The 24,444-nt window shown below is 44.6% G+C and overlaps 1 protein-coding gene across 1 annotated transcript; it reads right to left on the bottom strand.

Moving 5' to 3' along the window:
• Positions 1 to 1,189: 1,189 nt before the first annotated feature.
• Positions 1,190 to 3,562, bottom strand: LOC139315007 (protocadherin beta-16-like). The gene has a single exon (XM_070941031.1). It carries the CDS (start codon positions 3,560 to 3,562, stop codon positions 1,190 to 1,192), a length of 2,373 nt encoding a protein of 790 aa, XP_070797132.1.
• Positions 3,563 to 24,444: the final 20,882 nt, after the last annotated feature.

Below are 24,444 nucleotides of genomic sequence, written 5' to 3'. Positions count from 1 at the left end.
TGGCTTCTCATCCAGAACTGAAGATGCTTCTTGGATGAGAAGTGGGATGTCTTCAAGAGAAAAAACACAGAAAGTCCAGCTGCCTTTTGAAAAAGCAGCTTTGGGACAAGCAGCAGTATTATCCCTGGCTGCCAGTCAGGCTTGGTATCATGCTATAGAGTTTATGTAACTTTTCTGTAAAATGATAGCTTGCTTTATACGGTGTGTTAGGACATGGTCTTCTTTTCAAAAATACATTGAATCACATACAACTTGAAATAGGAGAGGGGGGAGGGAGGGAGGGAGAGAGAGAGAGAGAGTCTGTCTTTGATCAGTTTTTGGCTTCTGTCAACTGTCTAGGCAAGTCCCTGCACTTTTCTTGTGAACTTTTTCATAAGTGACTTGCCATTGCCTCCTTCCAGAGAGAGAGAGACTGGCCCAAAATCACCTTTCTATCTTACTGCCTCAGAAAAGCAATTGTTTGTTACATTCCTTTCTGAGTGTGTGACCACATCTTCTCTTTCTTTCCATCTTTCCAAGTAGTCTATGCATTATCTGTCCAAAAAGGATAATTTAACCCTGGTAATCTGTGCCTTGAGTGAAAACTGTGCATTAGTTTGTTAAAGCATGAAAAAGCATCTATATTCAGCACTTGCAAACAGATTTAAAACAAAAATTTACATTCTTATTAGTCCATTGTCAACAACTTATAAACCTTCCTTTACTATCATGGTTAAAATACCTTAAAGATTTGCCTTGTATGGTACAAGTTTGTACCTAAAGAAATTGGGATGGGTGGAAGGAGGAGGAGGAGGAGGAGGAGGAGGAGGAGGAGGAGGAGGAGGAGGAGGAGGAGGAGGAGGAGGAGGAGGAGGAGGAGGAGGAGGAGGAGGAGAAAGACTACTTTTCCTACTGCACTAGGAAAATATGGCTGGAAATCATGTTTGCAACCATCCAGTAAATATCCCAGTATGTTGGCATTCTGTCCCCACATCTTTCCACGTTGCAAAAAGTGATACTAGAAAATATAATTAAAAAACAAAAACAGATTTTTAAAACAATGCAAAAATTATAGAAGAAATGGTGATCTCTACTCTAAACTAAATCTTAAAGCCTGTCTGTGGTTCTTTAACAAATAACAATAAAGTTGCTCAGGAATAACCAAAAGAGCAAAAACACAAAAAGTGGGAATAAATAGAAAGAAGCTAGTTTAATTACATGTTTTCCTCACCTCTTTCTTTGCGCCATTAACTGCAATCTGCTCAGAAGTATCTTGGATACCTGCAGAAATACTATTGTTCCCTGGGACGTTAGCATCTCCCACCGAAAAGACCGGAAAGAGGGGCCTGAGAAATCGGAACTCGCTACTTAAGGATCCACCAGTCAAACAAACATCATAACGGTAAGTCCTGGAAAGCGACCCATTCTGTGAATCAGCACAGTTCTCTGGAGTATCAGCACTGGCAGGTGGGAAGTGAGGATAAGTAGCAGGAAATTGGCTTTGGGGGTCCTTCTTGAGGATTTTGACCACAATAAACACAACAATACAGACCAGGAACACAAAGCAGACTGCAGCCAAGCAGATCACCAAATACTTGGTCAAGGTTTTATCTTCTTCCGGTTCTTGCACACTGACATCCACCCTCCTTAGGAAGGGATCCGAAAAGCCATCTACAAGAAGAACATTAAGCAATGCCGTGCTGGTCTGTGGAGGGAGACCGTTGTCTCTGACCAGTATCACCAGCCTCTGCTTGTTTGTGTCTCGCTCATTCAGGGCTCTCCTGGTTTTCACTTCCCCATTCTGTGCTCCTATGCTGAAAAGGGCTGGGTCTGTGGCCTTCAGCAATTCATAGGAAAGCCAAGAGTTTTGGCCAGAATCTGCATCCACTGCAACCATCTTGGTGACCAGATAGCCGGCCTCGGCTGACTTGGGAAGCAACTCATTGCATGGGGATGTGTTGTTCTGGAGGGGATACAGGAAGAAGGGAGCGTTGTCATTCTCATCTATGATGTGGATTCGGACAATCACTTCTGAGCTCAAGGAAGGAGAACCACCATCAGATGCCCTCACAGTAATACTGAAGCCTCTTATCTGTTCATAGTCCAGGGATCGGAGAGCATACATGTTTCCAGTTTCAGAGTTAACTGAGATGTAAGGGGTCACCAGGCCATCACCCTTCCCAGGCACAACTAAGTAATTCACTTTAGCATTCAGCGTTGTGTCTAGATCCAGAGCATGGACTGAGCCGATGAGAAAGCCTGGAATATTATTCTCCCTGATCTGCATGTCATATGAAGACTTTTCAAAAAGGGGAGAGTTATCATTGACATCGGAGATCTGAACATTAATCAGTCTTGTTGAAGTGAGCCTAGGAGATCCCCAGTCAATGGCAGTGATGGTGATGTTGTATTCAGTGACCGTCTCTCTGTCTAGGGGACTTTGGAGCACAAGCTGATAAAAGTTGTTCATGGTGACTTTCAGCACAAAAGGGAGATTCATCTGCACAGAGCAGACCGTTTTGCTGTTGTCTTCAGAGTCTTGGTCTCTCACACTAAAGAGGGCCACCATTGTGTCTGGGGGAGAGTCCTCCTTTAAAGCGTTGGTCAGAGATATGATGGACACTTCTGGGGGGTTGTCATTCTCATCTTCAACCTCTATCAGTACATTGCAGTGCCCTGAAAGACCCCCTCCATCTGTTGCTCTGATGCTCATGCTATAACTCTTTTCTTTTTCATAATCAATCTGTCCCCAAACAGTTATATCACCAGTAATTTCATTTAAATAAAACAAATTGTTTATTCTTTCAGGCACTTGATGGAATGAGTAGAGTATCTGTGCATTTGAACCCAAATCCAGATCTGTAGCTTCCACCTTAATCACAAGAGTGCCCTTAGGGAGATTCTCCTTTATTCTTGCTTTATATTCAGACTTACTAAACAGAGGAAAGTTATCATTATTATCCAGAATGTTAATATTAATTTGAACTGTGCCGGTTTTCTTTGGAACTCCTCCATCAATAGCCATTAGAATCAATTCAAGGTGTGACATCCTCTCCCTATCTAATGTTTTCTTCAAAACAAGGTATATATTGTCTTTTCTATCTTCATTCTTTTGTACTTCAAGCTGAAAATGCTCATTGGGACTAAGAGTATAATTTTGGATGCTATTTTCTCCCAAGTCATCATCTTGGGCAGGTTCCAAAGGGAATGTCGTACTTTTAGGAACCGTCTCAAGAATGTCTACCTCCACATTGTTTTTCCAAAATCTGGGTGCATTGTCATTCACATCTTCTATCTTGATTTCAATATTAAAGATATCTAAGGGGTTTTCCAAGACAAGCTGAGAAAGAAGTAGACAAGGATCATTCTGGCCACATAAAGCTTCTCTGTCTATTTTATCATTAATCAACAGATTCCCAGTATGAATATCAAGATGGAAGTATTCCTGAATGCCCTCAGCAACTAAATGTGCTTTGCGTGTGTAGAGCTCTCCTGTTTTCAGTTTCATTTCCTTGATGACATTAGCCACCAGAAACCCCTTTTTCTTTTCTTCAGGGACAGAAAAGCGAATTGAAGCACACATTACTCTAAGGAATGAGAAAGAGAGAATGACATACAGACCTTGCCTTTTCCAAAAGCAATTCTCCATGACTCCAGTCTCTTCCTTGTAGGCTCAAATTCTGCCTCAAAATTCAGTCTTTCTTTCCTTCCTTTATGATTTAATTGTTCAAATCATAGTTAATTGTTCAGTCTTTTGTCATTTTATAATCTGCAAACGTTTCGCTGCCAAAGAGTCAAATTCCTTTTGTTCAATCTTGTATTACTGTCTGCCCTGATTCTGAGCAAGCAGAACAGAACTAAATTTCTTTGTTAATATCGCCACCATGTGGAAAACTAGGCAAAAATTCTATTTGCATGGTTTAGACGCCATAATCACATCGAATCCATTTTTATCTATCCACTAGCTAGCCTACCAAGCAGAATATCTCGTTAACTGTTTAATCATATAGAAAAAGAAACAGAGTGACAATCTGCACGCAAAAATTTCAAAGTTATTGATAAAGATTGTAATCCAGTCCTTTCACAGTTGAGTTCTGAATGATTATGGGCATATCCAGTGACTCTTTAGGTGGCTTCTGTTGTGTGCCCATGGATATCAAGTTTAACCCTGTGTAAGGAAATCATTTCTGCTTTGAGGCACTTTGGCAACATCTTTCAACGCATTCAGTTTGGATTACAGGTGACAACATCCTTCCACATTTTTTTTTTGCTGCTGCGTCTTGTCCCATTTGGGGAGAGGTGGGCTTTGAATCAGTTTTTTGCTCCTGTCAACTACCCAGACTAATCCTTACAGTTTTCTTGAAAACGGTTTTGGAATAGGTTTGCCTTTGCCTCCTTCCTAGGCATCAGAGAGAGAGAGAGAGAGAGAGAGGCCTAAGATCACCTTCCATGTTACTGTCTGTTTGTTAACTAGGGAATATTCACGTGCAAACTTTTAGTTCTGGCTCTGCTTACTATTTGATCCGCTGATCTGATGAACTAGCAGTCAGCTGAAGTAGCTGCAGTACTGCACTCTAACCATTGCACCACCTCGGCTCTTACTGGTCATACTTGAAAACTAACTGAAAAGCAGAGTTGGAAGGGGCCTTGGAGGTCTTCTAGTCCAACCCACTACTCAAGCAGGTGGCCCATACCATTTCAGACAGATGGTTGTCTAATCTCTTCTTTAAAACCTCCAGTGATGGAGCACCCACAGCTTCTGAAGGCAACCTGTTCCAATGGTTAATTGTTCTCACAGTTAGGAAGTTTCTCCTTAGTTCCAGGTTGCTTCTCTTCTTGATAGTTTCCATCCATTGTTTCTTGTCTTGCCTTCTGGTGCTTTGGAAAATGGGTTGACCCCCCCCCCTCTTCTTTTTGGCAACTCTGAAATACTGGAATACTGCTATCATGTCCCTCCTAGTCCTTTTTTTGACTAGACTAGACTTACCCAATTCCTGCAACCATTTTTCATATGGTTTAGCCTCCAGGCCTTTAATCATCTTTGATTCTGCACTCTTTCCAGCATCTTTGATTTTGCACTCTTTCCAGTGTCTCAACATCTTTTTTATATTGTGGTAACAACAACTGGATGCAGAATTCCAACTGTGGTCTTACCAAGGCATTATAAAGTGGTACTAACATTGATGATGTAATCCATCTGGTCCTGGTGCATTGAACTTTCTAACATGATCAGGTGTTCTCTTACCATTTTCTTGCCTATTTTAATTTGTATTACTTCTCTGTTCATTATGGTTCTGTTTTTGGTAGGTTGGGCTATTTTTTCCTTTTGCGTGAAGATAGATGCAGAGAAAGAATTAAACAGCTCTACCTTTTCTCTGCTGTCCATCACTTCCTTGCCATCTTCTTCACATTAGTGGACCAATTGTTTCCTTGACATTTTTCTTGTTTTTCCCATGTTGAAAGAAACTATTTTATTATATTTGACATTTGTTCCAAGTCTTACTTCATTCTCAGCTTTAGCTTTCCTGACCTCAGCTTTGTAGATTCGAAGTATATGCTGGTATTCTGCCTTAGTTTCTTATCTCTCTTTCCATTTTTTATACCGATAATAGGCAGTAAATATCCCTGTACATTACATCCCTGTAAATATCCCCACATCTTTCCATGTTGCAGAAAGTGCATTTTTTCACTGACAACCTCTGAACTATTCAAACCTTCAGCTGTTACATACCCCTTCTTTAGCAATTTAGCAAGTGTTCCTTTGTGCTATTGATTTCCTCTTTCCAGGATAAATGCCCATGTAGAAACTAAAATACATAGAAAACCAATACAAATTTCTCAATACATTACTCTAAATAAACATGTTCTCTGGAAATTCATAGAAATGTACCTTAATAGACATTCTGAGTCATTCAAACTGTATAATTACGTATATAATTATACGTAATATACGTATAATTACGTATATGTATAATTATATACGTATAATTAATTACATTAATAATTATTCTAACCTGGGATATATGCTCTCTTTCCTCCAGCTGATTAGGAAGATCATGGCAATCATTTCTAATCTATGGATTTAGCAGTTTTTGGATGCTCCATAGTTAAAACAGGAAAGAAAGGCCTAAGAAACTTAAACTCATTGCTTATAGATCCAATAGCTAAGCATACTTCATAGCTGTAGGTTTGGAAAGATGTCCCAGTATTAGGATCTACATTTGTTTTGTGATTTTGGTTCCATGGTGAACCAAATTTACCAAAAACAGAACCATAAAAGACAGAATAGGAATTCAAATTAAAATAGGCAACAATATGGTAAGAGAACACCTGTCCATTGGAAAAGAGCCAATGTGGTTCACATCTTAAAAAAAGTGGGGGGGAATGCAGATCCAGGAAACTACAGACCTATCAGCCTGACATCAATACCTGAGAAGATCCTGGAAAAGATAATCAAGCAACAGATCTTCAAACACATGGAAGAAAGCAAAATTATAATCAGAAGCCAACATGGATTCATCAAAAACCGATCATGCCAAAGAAATCTTATTTCATTCTTTGACAAACCAACTAAATCAGTGGACCAGTGAAATGTTCTGGACACAGTATATTTGGATTTTAGTAAGACATTTAATAAAATAGACCACAACCTACTTTTGGGGAAGCTAGAAAAATATGGAGTAGACAGCATCACCACTAGCTGGATTTGTAACTGGCTGACAAGCCATACTCAACTAGTAGTCCTTAATAGAACTACATCTACATGAAGGGAAGTAAGCAATGGGGTATCCCAAGTTCTGTTTTGGTCCAATATTCTTTAATATCTTCATAAACGATTTTGATGAGGGAATAGTAGGGGAACTCATCAAGTTTGCAGATGACACCAAGAGGACGGGAATAGCCAATACCCCAAAAGATATGATCAAGATCCAGAAGGCGCTCGACAAATGTGAACACTGGGCCCTATGTATCAAAATGAAATTCAATGGGGAGAAAAGTAAGGTTTACACTGAAGCTAGAAAAAAACAAATGTACAGATATGCAACAGGTGAAACCTGGCTCATTAGCAATAACTGCAAGAAGGATCTTAGAATCCTCATGGACCATTATTTAAATATGAGCCAGCAATATGCTGCAGCTAACAAAAAAGCCAATGCAATCCTAGGCTGCATTCCTTTTTTTGGGTTCGCTAATTGGACAGTTGACATTAAATCAGCTCTCTTAACTCAACTCAGTCTACTTGGATAACCCCAAGAGAACTGTGACCTAATGATGTCTAGAACAGAGCAAAATGAGTTAAGTGAAGCCTGGATTGCTCCCTCCTCAGGAGGCACCAACAGTCATCCAAGCGGATGCTGGGGCACAGACTGTGGTAACCCAATCAAAAGTGAGAGTGTAGAAGACGGAGCAGCCACCGGTGCATGAGGTGGGGATTGTGGCTGGAGCCATCTGCCCTGAACCAAAGGTGCAATGGCTGAGCAGAGGGGGGAAAGCAGCAGAGTTGGAGTTCCCCTTGGTTCTGTCTGGAGTTGCTGTGACTTGAGGGAGCAAATGGAAAGCCTGGAGGGCTGCAGACTGGGAAGAGCTAGGGGAGTGGAAATTCTTGACAGCATGCCTAGCCCATCTGTGGAGCAACTGCATAAGAGATTTGTCAGAATGGAGATGTGAGGAGCAGCACCAGTGAATCCATCAGTCCTGAGAGCAGAGCTTGGGATGGGCCAAGCATTGGCAACCCCTCCTCTTCTCCACCCCAAAGGGTGAGACTGGGGAGTATTGTTCAAGGAGCTGGGAACCCCCCAGCATGGGCTGCCATTCCCCCGGCAGCTGCAGGACAATCCCTGCGGTGGCAGGAGCTCAGGCTGAAGCAGCCTCCCAAGGAGGAGGGCTGCCACCAGGCTACATACTAGTTTGGGATGATCAGGAGCCCCCACCTCTAAAAGCCATGTTTGATGGGCAGTCAGAGAAACTAGCCCACTTCCTGAACTAGGTGTGGAATCATTTGGAGCAGTATGGGGCAATGTACCCAGACTAAGCTGCCTGCATGAACGCCATCACTTAGAACCTAGAAAATGAGGCAGCAGAGTGGGTGATATACCTCCACGATGAAGAAGCACCTGAGCTGGGGAATGTAGATGTCCTCCTGGATGAACTTCGAGCCAGATTTGGAGACTCTGCCCAGGTCCGCCGAGCAGAATCTGGGATCCATGCCATAAAGCAGGGGAGCCGGCCAGTAGCCAAATACATTTGGAAGTTCCGCAGCCTGGCTGGGAAGCTAAGAGTGTGGCCAGATCACTTACTGATCTATCATTTCCAAGATGGACTAAATAAGGAGCTATACCAAAACTGTCTACCCTGAAGAATTCCAGGCAACCTCAGGACATGGTCCCAGGTGCCGATAAGAGTAAGAGACCTACAGAAACAATATCAATTCTTGACAGGACAGTTGATTAAATACAATGTAAACTTCAGATGGTTGTCACCGAGGGAATATTAGTCACTTGGAACGATAAAAGATATAGATTGGACTCCTTAGACAAAGCACATGAATTCTATGACCACCACTTCAGTACAAATAAGGAACAAGAAAGAAGAGAGGAAGTAGAAGGTAAAAGACAAAAAAAATAACAGGAGGGAAAAATACATAAGAAGAAGAAAGTGAAGTCAAAAAAATAGAACGAGCAGAATGAGAAGGAGCAAGAGCAAAGGAACAGAGAGAAATAAGATCAGCTAGAACAACAAGACCCATTTATAAATGAAATGATGGAAGAAGAACTAAAGTTATTGTTAATTAACATATTCTCCCATGAAATGGAAAAAAACTTTTATAAAACTACAAAAATTAAAATTAGATTTAATCTGTCTACAAGAAGTTCACATTAAAAAACAACATAGTAGACTTCCGGTTTGTCTGCCACCGACGAAAGATGGTCCTGCTTTTGGACCGCCAGCCCCGCTGCCTGTAGAGCCGCTTCGACCCAAAGAAGCGGCTTGAAAATTCCTAATTCCATAGGAAGAAAGGAAGAGAGTGGGCGAGGAGCAGGTTGAGCCCCTGTGAACCCCCAGATAGTTGTTACTGGGGAGGAAACAGGTGCGGCTCCCTTTCAACTCGCTGAGGCTCCGGACGGCGTGGGACAACTCTGCCAAAGCGCAGAGTAAGTCGGCAGCAGCAACTTTTTAAATTGAACAAAACAAACTCCAATAATCAGGGGGAGATAACAACTTGAACCCCCTAACTTCGAAACTGCAAGTATTACTACTTTTGTGACTTTCTGACTCAAAACAGAAGCGTAACTGAGCGGAAGCGGCTTGAAAATGGTGCCCGGCTTCAGCGTTACAAGCTGAAAGTGAGAGTGGATTTGTAATTGTTATTTCAACTAGCTACAAAGTTGTGCTGTCTGTAATAAGGTGGAAAAGAAAAGAGCAAAAAATTTTTAAAAATAAGTCTGAGCCTGCTTCAATTTGAATCTTATCCTCAATTTGATTAAACCTGGGGGAATTTTTCAGAGGACTCTGTGGTGGTGGAAGAGGAAAAAGGATCTCCTTTTTTAGAAAAACTAGCCTATGTGGCAGAATGGCTTCTAAGCCTAAACAGGAAGGGAAGGCGGCGGGGGGGGGGGAATCCCCCACACATAAATCTGAGCAGCAGTCTTCTAGCCAGCAGAGCCAGAAAAAAGAGTTTGATTTTGAAAGTTTAAAAGATTTTATTACTCAGGCTCTGGATGAGAAATTTCAAAAATCACAACAGGAAATCAAGCAGGAGATTAATGAAATTAAAGAGGTGGTGCAAGAGAAATATGACAAGGTGACTAATAAATTGATGACTGTGGTGTCTGGTTTGTCAGAGGCAATTATTAGAACGGATGCTAAATTGGAAGAATTTAAATCAGAAGTGAATGTTAAAATGAAGGACACTGATTATAAAATTTCTGATGCTGATAATAAAATGCAGAGAGTTGAAAACGAAATTACGATGATGCAGTTCAGGTCCATGGAATTTGCTATAAGGCTTAGAGGTATAAGAGAGAATGAACGACAAGATTTGAGACAGATTTGTGCTGATGCTCTGGCTGTATTGTTAAAAATTAACCCTGAAGAGATTTTTTTACAAAATAGATAAAATTTACAGAGTGAATTCGTGGGTGGCCAGACAAATACAACTGCCTAGAGATGTGGTAATATATTTTACAGACAGAAGAATGAGAAATGATATTCTGCAAAAGTCTTTTCTTGCTGCTGTGCAAGTGGAGGGAGCTCAGATTGGAGTTTATAAAGAGTTGCCACCCAAGATGTTAAAAGATAGAAAAGATTTTTAGTGAATGAACTAAAAAAACAACAAATTCCATTTCGGTGGGATGCCCCAACTGGTATAATTTTGAGATACAATGGAGAGAGACATTGATTAAATACTGTTGAGAAGGCAGAACAATTTTATTCTACTGTTTTTAAAGAGAGATCGCCATCCCCATGTACATCTACTGTGTTGGAGATAAAGGAGAGTGACAAGGAGAAGCAACCTCAGCAAGAGATGGAAGAGCAGCTTAAGCAGTTGGAATCAGAGGCGGAGATACAGGGTGCTATAGGAGGTTTTCTGGAGGAGCCCCTGATAGAGCCCTCTCCCATTCTGACTACAAGAGATGTGGCTTTGGACCTAGTCCGGACGGCTGAAGCTAAACGTGCGTGTAACCCGAGCAATTTCTAAGCAACTTAAAGAAAAGCAGCAACAGGAAAGGTCCAAGTCACAACAATATAAGAAAGGAGTCAAGAGTACTATACAAGAATGTGAAGCCATGGGGGGAGCAAAGCCGAAGACTTCGGAAGATATTCGGCAATTCTGCTCGTCGCTTCAAAAAAGCCTACATGACGATTAAGTTTCTATCTTGGAATGTGAATGGACTAAACTCACCACAGAAAAGGAAGAAATTATTTACGTACTTGAGACAATTTAATAATGATATAATCTGTTTACAAGAAACTCACATTAGAACGCAAGACCAAAAATATTTGATAAATTCAAAACTAGGAACTCATTTTATAGCCTCAAATCTGGAAAAAAAGAATGGAGTGGTTATTTATATAAATAAAAGATTGTCAGCTAAAATCATAGAAGCAGATGAAGGCGGCAGGTTTATAGCAATTGAACTGTATACAGTAAGTGGCCAAATTCTAGTGATTTGAATTTATGCTCCTAACCAACAACAGGATCATTTCTACAAAACTTTGCATTCCAAAATATTGCAATGGGATTATAGATCTATTTTAATTATGGGAGATTGGAATGGAGTAATTGATTCAAAAATAGATAAAAAGAGTTTGGCGAAGTCAAGGACTAGATTACCACAGATTTTTTTTTTGATATGAAAGAAGATTTGGAATTAAAAGATATTTGGAGAATACATAACCCAAAAGATTTGGACTTTACTTTCTTTTCAGATGGACATAAATCCTTTTCTAGGATTGACTTTATTTTATTATCAGCTGATCTACTTGTTAAGGCAAAAAGAACAAAGATTTTTCCAAGAACTCTAACCGACCATAGCCCACTATGGATAGAAATGGAGATGGGAAAGATTGAGAGAAGATCATGGAGTGTTGTGGCCCCGCCCTCTGAGCCTGTCCCATCAGAGGAAGAAAGCTCCGAGCATGAGGAAGAGGAGTCAGCCAGGCCTCCCTCTCCAGGCCCCTCCCCTCTGGCACTGTCTCAGGTGCCGGCCGAGGGAGAGGAGATTAGCAGGGAGACAGGTGGCTCGGATGAGAGCGAAGGAGAGACATCATTCCTGGACGCACGCCTCCAAAGGCGTGATAAATGATTGCAGCAGCTCAGGAGGCGTGCTAGGGATTAGAACTGAGTCACTGGACCACATCCCAGAGACTATATAATAGAGGGTGGTGGCCAGTGATCCTTGTGACGAACAAAAGTAAACCTTGGATAGTCACTAAAGCCTCATCCAAAACTGCTGAGAGGAATAATAATTCTGTTGAACTCTTGTATGCTGAGTATATTATCTTTCTGTTTCTGTGGAAATAAAGCACTTGGCAGACGGTGTGTATATCGCTGCCAAGTTGGAGATAAAGACCTGGGTGTGTGCCAAGTGCTTCTTTAACCCTCGGCTGGCTGTGTTTGTGTGTGTGTGTGGACGGGGACAGATCATCTTGTTTGTCACCACATACTCCATCGTTAACCCACGATGGACCAACAGCTGCAGCAGCAGTTACAGCAGATGCTGGAGGTCAATCAGCTTCTGCAACAGCAAGTAGCACAGCTAACTGCCCAACTTGCTTTGGGAAATGCTCCTGCAGCTCCACCTCCTCCCCCTCCCCATCTGAGATGCCCAGTGAACGTGCCAGATAGGTTTTCTGGGCAGCAGGAGATGTTCCCGGCCTTCTTGGGGCAATGCCAACTGTTCATGGTGATGAGGCCGGAGGATTTTCCGGATGACCGGGCTCGGGTGGCATTTGTTATCAGCTCCCTCTCTGGCACTGCCGCCCAATGGGCCACACCCCTGTTGCTGCAAGATAGCCCCTTGCTCCTGGACTATCAGGGATTTTTGCAACACCTGCGCACCATGTTTGAGGACCCCCTCCAGGTGCAGACGGCAGCGAGGCACATCAAGGACCTCCGCCAAGGCAAGCGCCCCCTGCAGGACTATATTGCGGAGTTCCGACTGCTAGGCCAGGATTCGGCTTGGAATGAGGTGGCACTGATGGATGCCTTCCAGGACGGCCTCTCCAACGAGATGCAGGACAAGCTGGTTCGTGTGGAGGCGCCACAGACCCTCGACGCGCTGGTGACCCAATGCCTGCGCATCGACGCCCGCCTGCAATGGCGATGGCCCCGTCGGGCTCTTCCGGAAACACCGACAGCGTCGGCACCCCCGCGTTTCGCACCAACAGTGCTCCGGACCGCACCGCGTTTTGTGGCGATGGCTGAGGAGCCCATGGAGCTCGGAGCAGCCAGACCTCAACTGATGGCCCAGGAGCAGATGCGGAGATGCCAAGGGGGGTTGTGCCTCTATTGCGGCGAGGCTGGACATTTTGCCGCCTCATGTCCCCGGAAGCGGAGTGGACCGCTCAAGCCTGTTCCGGAGTCTCAGCGTGACCAGCTGGGAAACGGGCCAGGCCTGGCCTAGGGAAAACTCTGGGTCAGGCACGTGACCATGCCCCGCCGGAGTCGGAGGCTGTGGACTGTGAGCCCCCTCGGCACCTGATTTCGAACACCCGGGTGTTGTTGGCAAACCGGTCGGAGGGGCTCCAGGCGCATGCGCTGGTGGACTTGGGGGCCACCACGAACTTTATGGACCAGGCCTTTGTGGCCCATTACAAAGTCCCCTTGGTTTCAGTGGACCTTTCGTTGAGGGTCGAGACTATCAATGGGCGGGAACTCGTGGCGGGGCCCATCAAATTCGCTACCCAGCCCTTGCGCCTCGCCATTGGGAACCACGAGGAGGCAATCCAGTTTTATGTAATGGTGGATCTGCACTTTCCCTTGGTCCTGGGGATGGCTTGGCTTCGGGCGCACGACCCTCAGGTGGCATGGTCGAGAAACGCCATCTCGTTCCCGAGCCTGCAGTGTGTCGACCACCTTCGCCACACCTGTGCCGGCCAGGACGTCTCTGCCCCGAACGCCTCCTTGCCTCCAGAGCTGACGCCCTTCGCCGACGTGTTCAGCGAGAAGGAGACGGACCGCTTGCCCCCGCACCGACCCTACGACTGCACGGTGGACCTGATGCCCAACGCGCCCCTGCCCTCGGGACGCCTGTACTCCATGTCAGAGCCCAAGCTGGCCGCCTTCCGGGACTTTCTGGAAAAGAACCTGGCCCGTGGGTTCATCCGGCCTTCGACCTCCCCGCTCTCGGCCCCGGTCCTCTTCGTTAAAAAGAAGATGGGGGACTTACGCCTGTGTTGCGACTACCAGCGCTTGAATGCCATCACAGTGCGAAATCGCTACCCCCTGCCGCTGATCCCGGAGCTGATGGAGAGGTTGCGGGAGGCCTCGATCTTCACTAAGCTCGATCTCCGAGGGGCCTACAACCTGGTGCGCGTGAGAGAGGGGGACGAGTGGAAGATGGCGTTCGGCACTTGGTACGAACACTTCGAGTATACCGTCATGCCGTTCGGGTTGACCAATGCCCCCGCGGTCTTCCAGCACTTGATGAACGACGTGTTCCGGGACATGCTGGATCGGTTCGTGGTGATCTACTTGGATGACATTTTGATCTATTCCCGGACCCCGGAAAGTCACCTCCAGCATGTCCGCCAGGTCCTGCAGCGCCTGCGGGAGCACCAGCTCTATGCGAAGTTGGAGAAATGCTACTTCTTCCAGACTTCCATAGAGTTCCTCGGCCACATCATCACCCCCGAGGGCATCGCAATGGACCCACACAAGGTGGAGGCCTTGCGCAGTTGGGAACCCCTGCGTCGGGTGAAGGACGTCCAGTGTCTGTTGGGATTCGCCAACTACTATTGGACCTTCATCCTGGGCTTCGCCACCCTGACCTTGCCGTTGACCCAGCTCCTTCGGAAGAAGGTCCCGTTCCAGTGGGGGCCCCTGCAGCAGCAGGCCTTCGAGGTCCTCAAGCAGGCCTTCATCACGGAGCCAGTCCTGAGGCACCCCAATCCACACCATCCGTTCGTGGTGGAGACGGACGCGTCCAACGTGGCGATTGGGGCGGTGCTGCTACAGGCTCCGGTGGATGGCGGCACTCTTTTTCCCTGCGCTTACTACTCCCAGAAACTCAATCCTTCCGAGCACAACTACACCATCTGGGAAAAGGAGTTGCTGGCTATCAAGGCCGCGTTCGAGGCTTGGCGACATCACCTCGAGGGGGCCCGACACCAGGTGGAGGTGCGGACGGACCATCGGAACCTGGAGCACCTCACCATGGCCAGGAAGTTGAACCAGTGGCAGATTCGGTGGTCGTTGTTTTTCGCCCGGTTCAACTTCCACGTCACATACATTCCGAGCAACCTCAACCAGAGGGCGGATGCGCTATCCCATAAGCCGGAATACTTTTGACCCAAGGACTCCCTTTCCCCCTGGACGGTGCTGCCAGCGGACTCCTTGGCCGCGGTCCAGGAACCGGTGGACCTGCGGGCTCAGGTGCTGGAAGCGCAGCGACAGGACGACTGGTCGCAGCAGCGGAGAGCGGACGTCGGCCCCGCGTCCCCATGGACCGTGGAAGAGGGCTTGCTCAGGCACCGGGGTCGGCTGTATGTGCCCACGAGTCCGCTCCGAGCCCTCGTCATGAACCAGTGCCATGACAACCCCGTGGCGGGGCACTTCGGCTTCTTTAAGACTTTGAACTTAGTGACGCGAACTCTTTGGTGGCCTCGGGTACGGCACGACATGCATGCCTATGTGACGTCCTGTGTGACATGCCGACAGGCCAAAGCCGCATCCGGCCCCCCTCCTGGACTCCTCCAGCCGCTGCCGACACTGGAGAGACCGTGGGGAGCCGTCTCCATGGACTTCCTGACAGACCTGCCCCTGTCCGCCACGTTCACGACCGTCCTCGTGGTGGTGGATGCGCTCACGAAGATGGCACATTTCATCCCATGCCGCGGCCTGCCCTCGGCCCGCACCATGGCTCGCCTGTTCCTGCAGCACATCTTCCGCCTCCACGGCCTGCCGGACTGGGTGGTTTCGGACCGTGGGGCCCAGTTCACGGCCCGCTTCTGGAAAAGCCTGATGGCCGTGCTGGAGGTGCAGGTGTGCCTGTCGTCGTCGCACCATCTGGAGACTGACGGGGGCATGGAGAAGGTCATCGGCATACTGGAGCAGTACCTCCACTGTTTTGTCAACCAGCAGCAGGACAACTGGGCCGAGTACCTTCCCCTGGCGGAGTTCGCCTTTAACAACTCCTAACACACCTCCACCCAGATGACCCCGTTCCATGCCAACGTCGGATACCATCCACGGCTTTTCCCGTTGACCATCATGGACTCCCCTGTTCCCGAGACCCGGGACTTCCTCTTGGAGCTGCAGGCGGTGCAGCAACTGGTGCGGCGGCAGCTGATCCGGGCGAAAGAGGATTATAAACGGTTCGCCGATCGCGCCCGCCGGGCGATGCCACCGCTGGAAGTTGGAGATCGGGTGTGGCTGTCCACGAAACACCTCCCCACGGACCGGCCGGTGAGGAAACTGGCCCACCGCTTTATCGGTCCCTTCCCTATCGAGGCGGTCATCAACCCGGTGGCCTACCGGTTGACTCTACCCCGCTCCATGCAGCTCCACCCCATTTTTCATTGGTCCCTCCTGGTCCCTGAGGCCCCCGCGAGCCATCTCCGCCGCCCGCCGACGCCTGCCCCCCCAGCCGCAGCCGATGAGGACGACGCCTCGACGTATGAGGTGGACAGTATCCGGGACTCCCGTTGGCTGAAGGGACGCTTCCAATACCTCATCGCCTGGAAGGGGTACGGGCCCGAGGATTTCACCTGGGTGGACGCGTCTGCCGTACAGGCCCCTGACCTGGTGCGAGCTTTCCACGAACAGTTCCCGTCCCGACCCCATCCCGACCGTCAGACCTGGGGGAAGGGCCCTGTGGTGGGGGATAGTGTTGTGGCCCCGCCCTCTGAGCCTGTCCCATCGGAGGAAGAAAGCTCCGAGCATGAGGAAGAGGAGTCAGCCAGGCCTCCCTCTCCAGGCCCCTCCCCTCTGGCACTGTCTCAGGTGCCGGCCGAGGGAGAGGAGATTAGCAGGGAGACAGGTGGCTCGGATGAGAGCGAAGGAGAGACATCATTGTTGGACGCACGCCTCCGAAGGCGTGATAAATGATTGCAGCAGCTCAGGAGGCGTGCTAGGGATTAGAACTGAGTCACTGGACCACACCCCAGAGACTATATAATAGAGAGTGGTGGCCAGTGATCCTTGTGACGAACAAAAGTAAACCTTGGATAGTCACTAAAGCCTCATCCGAAATTGCTGAGAGGAATAATAATTCTGTTGGACTCTTGTACGCTGAGTATATTATCTTTCTGTTTCTGTGGAAATAAAGCACTTGGCAGACGGTGTGTATATCGCTGCCAAGTTGGAGATAAAGACCTGGGTGTGTGCCAAGTGCTTCTTTAACCCTCGGCTGGCTATGTTTGTGTGTGTGTGTGGACGGGGACAGATCATGGAGATTAAATGAAAATTTGTTTAGATATGAAAAAAATATAACAGAACTCAAAAAGAAGATGAAAGAATTTTTTGAAATGAATTTGAATAAAGGTACCCCTATTGAAATTGTATGGGATGCGAGCAAAGCATATATGAGAGGGGTACTTATTCATATGAATTCTAAACATAAACTGAATCGGCAAAAGAAAAGGTTTGAAATGGAAGCAGAAATAAAGAATAAAGAACAGTTACTTATTAAAAATCCAACAGATGAAAGAATACATTCTGCTATAAAACTTTTGAAAGATCAATTTCAGATGCTTATGGCGGAACAAACAGCAACAAATCTATAATATGCTAAACACAATACATTTTGTAATGCTAACAAACCGGGCAGATGGTTGGCGTATACACTAAGGAAGAAGCAGAGTATACGGACTATTGACAGTATTGATATTGGAGGGAAGGAAATTTTTCAACAAAAATTAATTAAAGAAGTTTTTGTAGATTATTATACTAAACTATATGCTAAAGATGATATGCAGAATGGACTTATAGAAAAATACTTAGAAAATAAAAGAGTTACAAAAATTACCAATCAACAAAAGGACAGAATGGATTATTTTATAACAGTTGAGGAGATTATTGTCGCAATTAAACAACTGAAAACGGCTAAAGCTCCTGGAACGGATGGTCTAACTGCGGTGTATTATAAAACTTTGCAAGCAGAAATGGTTGAACATCTTAGAGATTTATTTTGTAATATACAACAAGGGGGTAAAATACCCCCATCATGGAAAACAGCTTATATTTCTCTGATACCAAAAGAACAAACAGGTCCTAAAAAACCTGAGAATTTTAGACCAATATCTCTTTTGAATAATGATTATAAAATATATGCAAAAGTATTAGCCAACAGGCTGATGCCAGTTATTCAAGAGGTGATTCATGGCGATCAAGCGGGATTTATAGAAGGCAGATACATGAAGGACAATGTTAGGCAAGTTATAGATCTATTGGAATATCTTGAGAAGAATAAACAGATCCCTGCAGTGCTAGTTTTCCTGGATGCGGAGAAGGCCTTTGATAGAGTGGATTGGAATTTTCTATTAAAGACTTTAAAAAAGATGGACTTTGGGGATCAATTTATACAGGCGGTTTCAGCAATTTATCAAGAACAAAAGGCACAGATTATTATTAATGGAAGTTTGACAACAGATTTTAATATTGAGAAAGGAACAAGACAGGGTTGTCCGTTATCCCCATTGTTATTTATTTTAACATTAGAAGTCTTATTGAATACAATACGGGACTCGAACACTTTGAAAGGAATCGTGATAAGGCAAGAGGATTACAGAATAAGGGCATTTGCAGATGATCTGGTTGTTACCCTAACACAGCCGATGGAATCAATAATCCAGATGAAAGACATTATCAAAGACTATGGTACAGTATCAGGATTTAAATTGAACCAGAAAAAGACTAAGATGATAGTTAAAAATATGACACAAGATCGAAAACACGAACTTGAAAGGAGGGCAGGTTTTGAGATTGTACCAAAGGTTAAATATCTAGGAGTTCAGGTTGCAGCATCAAATATGAAATTGTTTCAAAATAATTACAAGGTGTTGTGGCGAGATGTACAGAAAGATATGGAGACCTGGAAAAAACTGCAGCTGTCTTTACTTGGAAGAATAGCAGCAGCTAAGATGAACATTTTGCCAAGATTTCTTTTTTTGTTTCAAATGATTCCGGTGCTTAAAAGTGATAAACAACTGAAAGCATGGCAAACTGGATTGAATAAGTTTGTTTGGAACAAGAAAAAACCGAGAGTGAAACTGAAAATTATGCAAGATGTTCCAGAAAGGGGAGGCCTTAAACTTCCAAACTTACAATTATATTATGAAGCAGCAGCTTTGACTCAAGCAAGTGATTGGTTTGGAAGGAAAAAGACTGGAACATTGAATATAGAAAGCTTTGATCTTGAATTTGGTTGGCATGCTTACTTATTTTACGAAAACAAAGTGGATAAAGTATTTAAAAGCCATATACTTAGAGACTCTTTGATGAGAGTTTGGAAGAAGCACCGATTCAAATGGGATTACAAAATACCGCTATGGCTGGATCTTGGTCATATTATGTGGAATACAAATATAATGTCACTCGGGGGTTTTTTATATAAAGTTCTTTTTACAGATGCGGGCAGATGGCAACTGAAGACATTAGAAACATTGTTGGACGAAGGGATTATCTTAACTTGGTTACAGTATAATCAACTTCAACTGAGATGGAAAGAGGACAAAAAAACTGGTATTATGTTACATGAGGAAGAATTGGTTAGACATATAAAAGAGAAAGGTCCAATGCATATTAAAAGGCTTTATAATGTTTTGTTAGAAAGGGATTCAGAAACTGAATTAGTTAAAGATTGTATGATTAAGTGGGCACAAAATTTTGTAGAGCCAGTGATGTTGGAAACATGGGAAAAAATTTGGGTTCAGAATGTTAAATTTACACAGTCGCAGAATTTGAGGGAAAATTTTTATAAAATGTTTTACAGATGGCATTTAGATCCTAAGAAATTGTCGTGTATGTACCCTAATGTTCAACCAAAATGTTGGAGATGTGACTGCTTAGATGCTACATATTATCATATGTGGTGGACTTGTAAGAAAGTGAAGGCTTTTTGGATAAAAATTTGGTGGGTCATGCAGAATGTTTTGAAGAAAAAAATCCAGTTTTCTCCACAATTGTTTTTACTGGGTATAGTTAAGGGTTTTACATTGGGTGAAACAAAGCTGATATTGTATATGATAACTGCAGCAAGACTACTGATAGGTCAATACTGGAAAAATGAAGACATGCCCACTATTGAGGAATGGACATTGAAGATGGCCAGCTTTGCAGAGATGGCGAAGATTTCAGCATATTTTAAAGATCGCTCACAAGAGACTTATGAGTGGGAGTGGAAAAAGTGGATAGACTATGTGCAGAACAAATATCAAATCAGGAAGTATCAGATAGCTTTTAACTGAAAGTATTATATAAAGATAGAAAGATAGAAATATTTGAATTTTGTGAAGATGAAAAAATATAGGGGGAGGAGGGGTTCAAGTTTTATAAAAAAAAGGGGGGGATTTTGATTTGGATTATATTCTGTGGGAGTCCGGGGGGGAGGGGTGGGTTAGGGAGGGTTAGGGGGGTTAGGGAGGTTAGGGAGGTTTGGGAGGGTAGGGGGGGGAAATGGGGAGAAAATGTAATTGTAAAACTTTTTCAATAAAAAAAAAAACAGTAACAGTGAAAAAAAAACAGTAAATTACTGGAATACCCCAAAATTGGGAAATTGTATTATTCATTAGCACAACAAAAGAAAAGAGGGGTGGTTCTATATATTAAGGAAACAATAAATGCCAGACAAATTTATATAGATGAAGAAGGGAGAATACTGATGGTGGAGGTAATAATAAATCAAAAACATATATTCTTTTTTAAAAAGGTTTTTTATTTTTTTATTTTTTACGAACATATCAAATCAATGCGTGAACAGTGTGGCACCTGGGTGTCCAACATTCTAATACAAATAAAACTAGTAAAATTAATCATAATTATTAGATTTAATCAACTTATATATTTCTAATAATGATACGCAATTATAATAAGTTGCAATCTGTCATTATTCAATTATTCCATGTTTTCTCTTATTGTTACTTTTGTTTTATTATATAAAAGAGTATACACTAACATTCCTCCTTCTCTTATTTCTATCACTTATTCTAACTTTTAATCAAATCACCTTTTCCTAAAAAAAAACAAACATTTTCTTTCTATCCTACCTAACTTCTAATCATGTAACCTACCTTAAAAAAAAAAAAGGAAAATGAGAGAAAAGGGAAAGTAAATCAAAACAACAACAGAAAAGAAAAATCATCTATCCATCATCCCTTGCCTGCTTCAATACTTTAATTGCTATGCTTCTTTTTTTCACTTGCCCCCCAAATTCCTCTCCTGGATCCCTATCTCTGTCAGAATCTGCTTCTTGGCTGTTCAATCTAGGTATTTCTCCCACTTCTACCCTCTTCCACTGCCTAGTTCCCCAAATTTCTGCCCAAGCCCTTATCTCCCTTTGAAACATCTCTTCCAACTCTCTTAATACATTCCCTCCCCCCCCCCCCCGTTTAATTCATCAATCACAGTCATTTCCATTGTTGTCTCCTCTTTGTCTTCTTCTTCCTTCGTTTCTTCTGCTGATTCCTCTCTTTCCTGGGCGTCTTGTTCTTTACTCATCATCCCTCATATGGTATTTTCCATTTTTCCCATAATCTCCTTAAATCCTTTCTCCATGGTGTATTTTGTGTTTTGGAAGAGTAACAGCATCTCCTTCGAAATGCCACCCATTTCTGCCTCATAAAGCATCTTATTTTATTTTTTAAAAAATTCAATTTTTCTCTAACAATCCAAGAACTATTTATTCAGTCCTTAAGTTGCCCTTCAGGAAGTGCACTAGTCCCAGTTCTTTATATCTCTTAGATAAACAGTAGGTTCCATTTAGGTAATCCCAAAAGTTATCCAAAGCCTCTTTACATCCCCTTTACAAGTTCAATCTTCTAGCATAACATTCAGGAATCCCTTTAGTTAAGAAAACTTCCTTATTTTCATATTTGGGTCTACAGTAATCACAGGGTAGTTAAAAGTAATCCAATAGATATTTTAACAGTCCTTCATGTAGATATTCCCAGGTTTGTACTTTTTCCTTTCATCAGCAGGTGGCACTCTCAGCTTAAATTTCAGTATTGCCACTAATCAAGTGTTCTTTTAGTTGTAGAACAATTATAAAAGCAGAATAAATTTTGTTAGTAAATGATTTCAGCATTTTAAAATACCTTCCGAGTACCACATCTTCCCAATTTGAGAGTCCAATTTTCTGTATATTTCAAAGTTTGTTATTTTCTCTCCTACACCCCTCACTTCCAATCTGGTAGTTTCTCAGAATGTTCAGATGCCACTTTAACAGATAATTCTGAGCAAATAGTTCTAAATTGTTCCTTGGGGTTGAATTTAAAGCAAAAGGAAATCCTCTCCCCCACTTCCAGTCACTGTTCACCTACTTTGCTCCAGCAGCAGTCTTAGATGTTCATCAGTTGTCCCTGCTTTGTAGCAGCCATCTTTAGCTGACTCTTCTTCTTGCTGTGGCTGAGAGGAAAAAGAAACCCCAGGTCAGACAGGAGAGCTGCGATTCTCCTTGACATCACAGGGTGCCCCTCTTTACTTCACCACCCCTAGAGGGTGGCTTTGGCTCCTCTTGGAGCCCACAAACAGGGAGAAGTCAGCAGAATGAACATGGAGACCCATTCACTGTGTCTGAAGGTGCTGCTAAGTCAACCAGAAGTCTCAAAAAAACATATATTCTTAATAGGAATATATGCACCAAAGAATAAACAAGAAGAATTTTACAAAAAACTACATAAGAAAATTATTGAAATGGATTATGAAAATATTTGTGTGGTAGGAGATTTTAATGCAATTGTAGACACAAAACGTGATTATAGAAGTAGTAAAGCAGGCAAAAAGGCAACAAAAACTTTCCCAAGGACTTTCTTTAAATTAAACCCCATCCCTCCTATGGGGGGGAACACAAGCAGCCTGAAGTCACCAAGCCACGCGAGCACCTGTTCCCTCCCCCACTTGTGTGCCTTCCAGGCCTCACTATGTTGATGTGGGTGAAGCCAGTGAGCACCCAGCTATTCTGCCCAAGCTACGGATCCCAAGGAACACAGCACACACAAACTCTGAACAAAACTTAGTTTACTCAAAAATGCAGTTTTAGCAAATGCCGGCTGTTAATAAAGCATTCTTAACAGCCTGCCAGAATTCCATAGATAAAATATTCAGAGTCTTACTTGAGTTGGCAGAAAGCCCAGAAATAAGGTTTGCAGAGATATCCCTTACTCTTGAGGAGACCTCCTCCTGAGGAACCACTCCTGCCTTTTGGAAGCTCTGCATCCTGTGCATTGAGAAGAGGCTCCTCCTCTTCATCCTCTTCACGTAAAGGAGCCTCTGGAGGTTCTGAAGGCCCTGACTGAATCCCTGTCTCTGACACCACCTCTTCTTCAGCCTCTTCGCTGTCCGACTCGAGTGCCGGCTGCACAGGCTGCTGGTGCAGCACCACACCAGCTTCCTCGTCATCGGGATCAGCAACAATCCATGCAGGCCGCTGGCGGGCCACAACACCAGCTGGAAGCCGCTGGAAATGGAGAAATGCCGGTTGGGCCAGCCGCCTGCTGCCAAGTCTTCCAGGAGCTGGGGCAGAAAGTCTTCCGGCAGCCAGGGCAGAGAGGCGGCAAAGGGAGCTGCAGCTCCACATGGGGAGACTGTGCCACCGATGCCATCCGAGCACTGAGGATGGCTTCCTCTGTGGCTTCCAAAACCCGGCTGGAAGCTGAGAAGCTGAGAAGAGGCCAGTCTTCCAGGAGCCAGGGCAGCCGCATGGAATTGAAACCATAGAGTGGGATGAGGTCTCTTCTTGGCTTCCAGCCAGGTTTTGGAAGCCACAGAGGAAGCCATCCTCAGTGCTCAGATGGCGGCAGTGGCACGGTCTCCCTATCCGAGGCTGCAGCTCCCTTCACCACCTCTCTGCCCTGGCTGCTGGAAAACTCTCTGCCCTGGCTTCCAGAAGACTTGGCAGCAGGTGGCTGGCCTAACCGGCATCTTCTCCATTTCCAGCGACTTCCAGATAGGGTTTGGAAGTCGCAGGGGAAGCCATCCTCAATGCTAGATGGGCACAAAGTGGCAAGAAAAGCTGGGTGGCTGCTCTGTTGCGAGCGGGGCAGGAATTTACAGGTGAGGGGGTGGATGGATGAATGGATGGGAGGCAGGCGAGCACCAAGAACGCTGGGGGGAAAGAGAATGAGAGGCAGCTCCCAATCAGCTAAGCTGATCTGCATGTCACAATTAAGGGGCCCAGCTGCCATTAGCTGACGGGGAAGGGAAGGGCTGCCTCCTGTGCTGGCCATGCCCACCCCTTCACTAGGGCTTATTTTCAGGGGAGGGTGTATATTTACACCCACCCCAAAAATCAGGCTTGGTCTTATTTTCGGGACATGTCCTATTTTCGGGGAAACATGGTGTGTGTATGTGTGTGTGTGTGTGTGTGTGTGTGTGTGTGTGTGTGTGTGGTGTGTGTGGTGTGTGTGTCACACATACACATATGTGTCAGTGGTGGGATTCAAATTGTTTTACTACCGGTTCTGTGGATGTGGCTTGGTGGGCGTGGCTTGGTGGGTGGGTCATGTGACTGAGTGGGTGTGGCCAACTCGACATCACTCATGGCAAGATCATGTCACCCACCAAGTCACGCCCACCAAGCCATGCCC

Source organism: Pituophis catenifer, unplaced genomic scaffold (assembly GCF_029215685.1).
Source record: "Pituophis catenifer annectens isolate HBS135680 unplaced genomic scaffold, rPitCat1.0.hap2 SCAF_3, whole genome shotgun sequence".
Taxonomy (NCBI): Eukaryota; Metazoa; Chordata; class Lepidosauria; order Squamata; family Colubridae; genus Pituophis; species Pituophis catenifer.
Note: the sequence above shows the minus strand (reverse complement) of the source record. Positions and strands in the feature narration are given on the sequence as shown.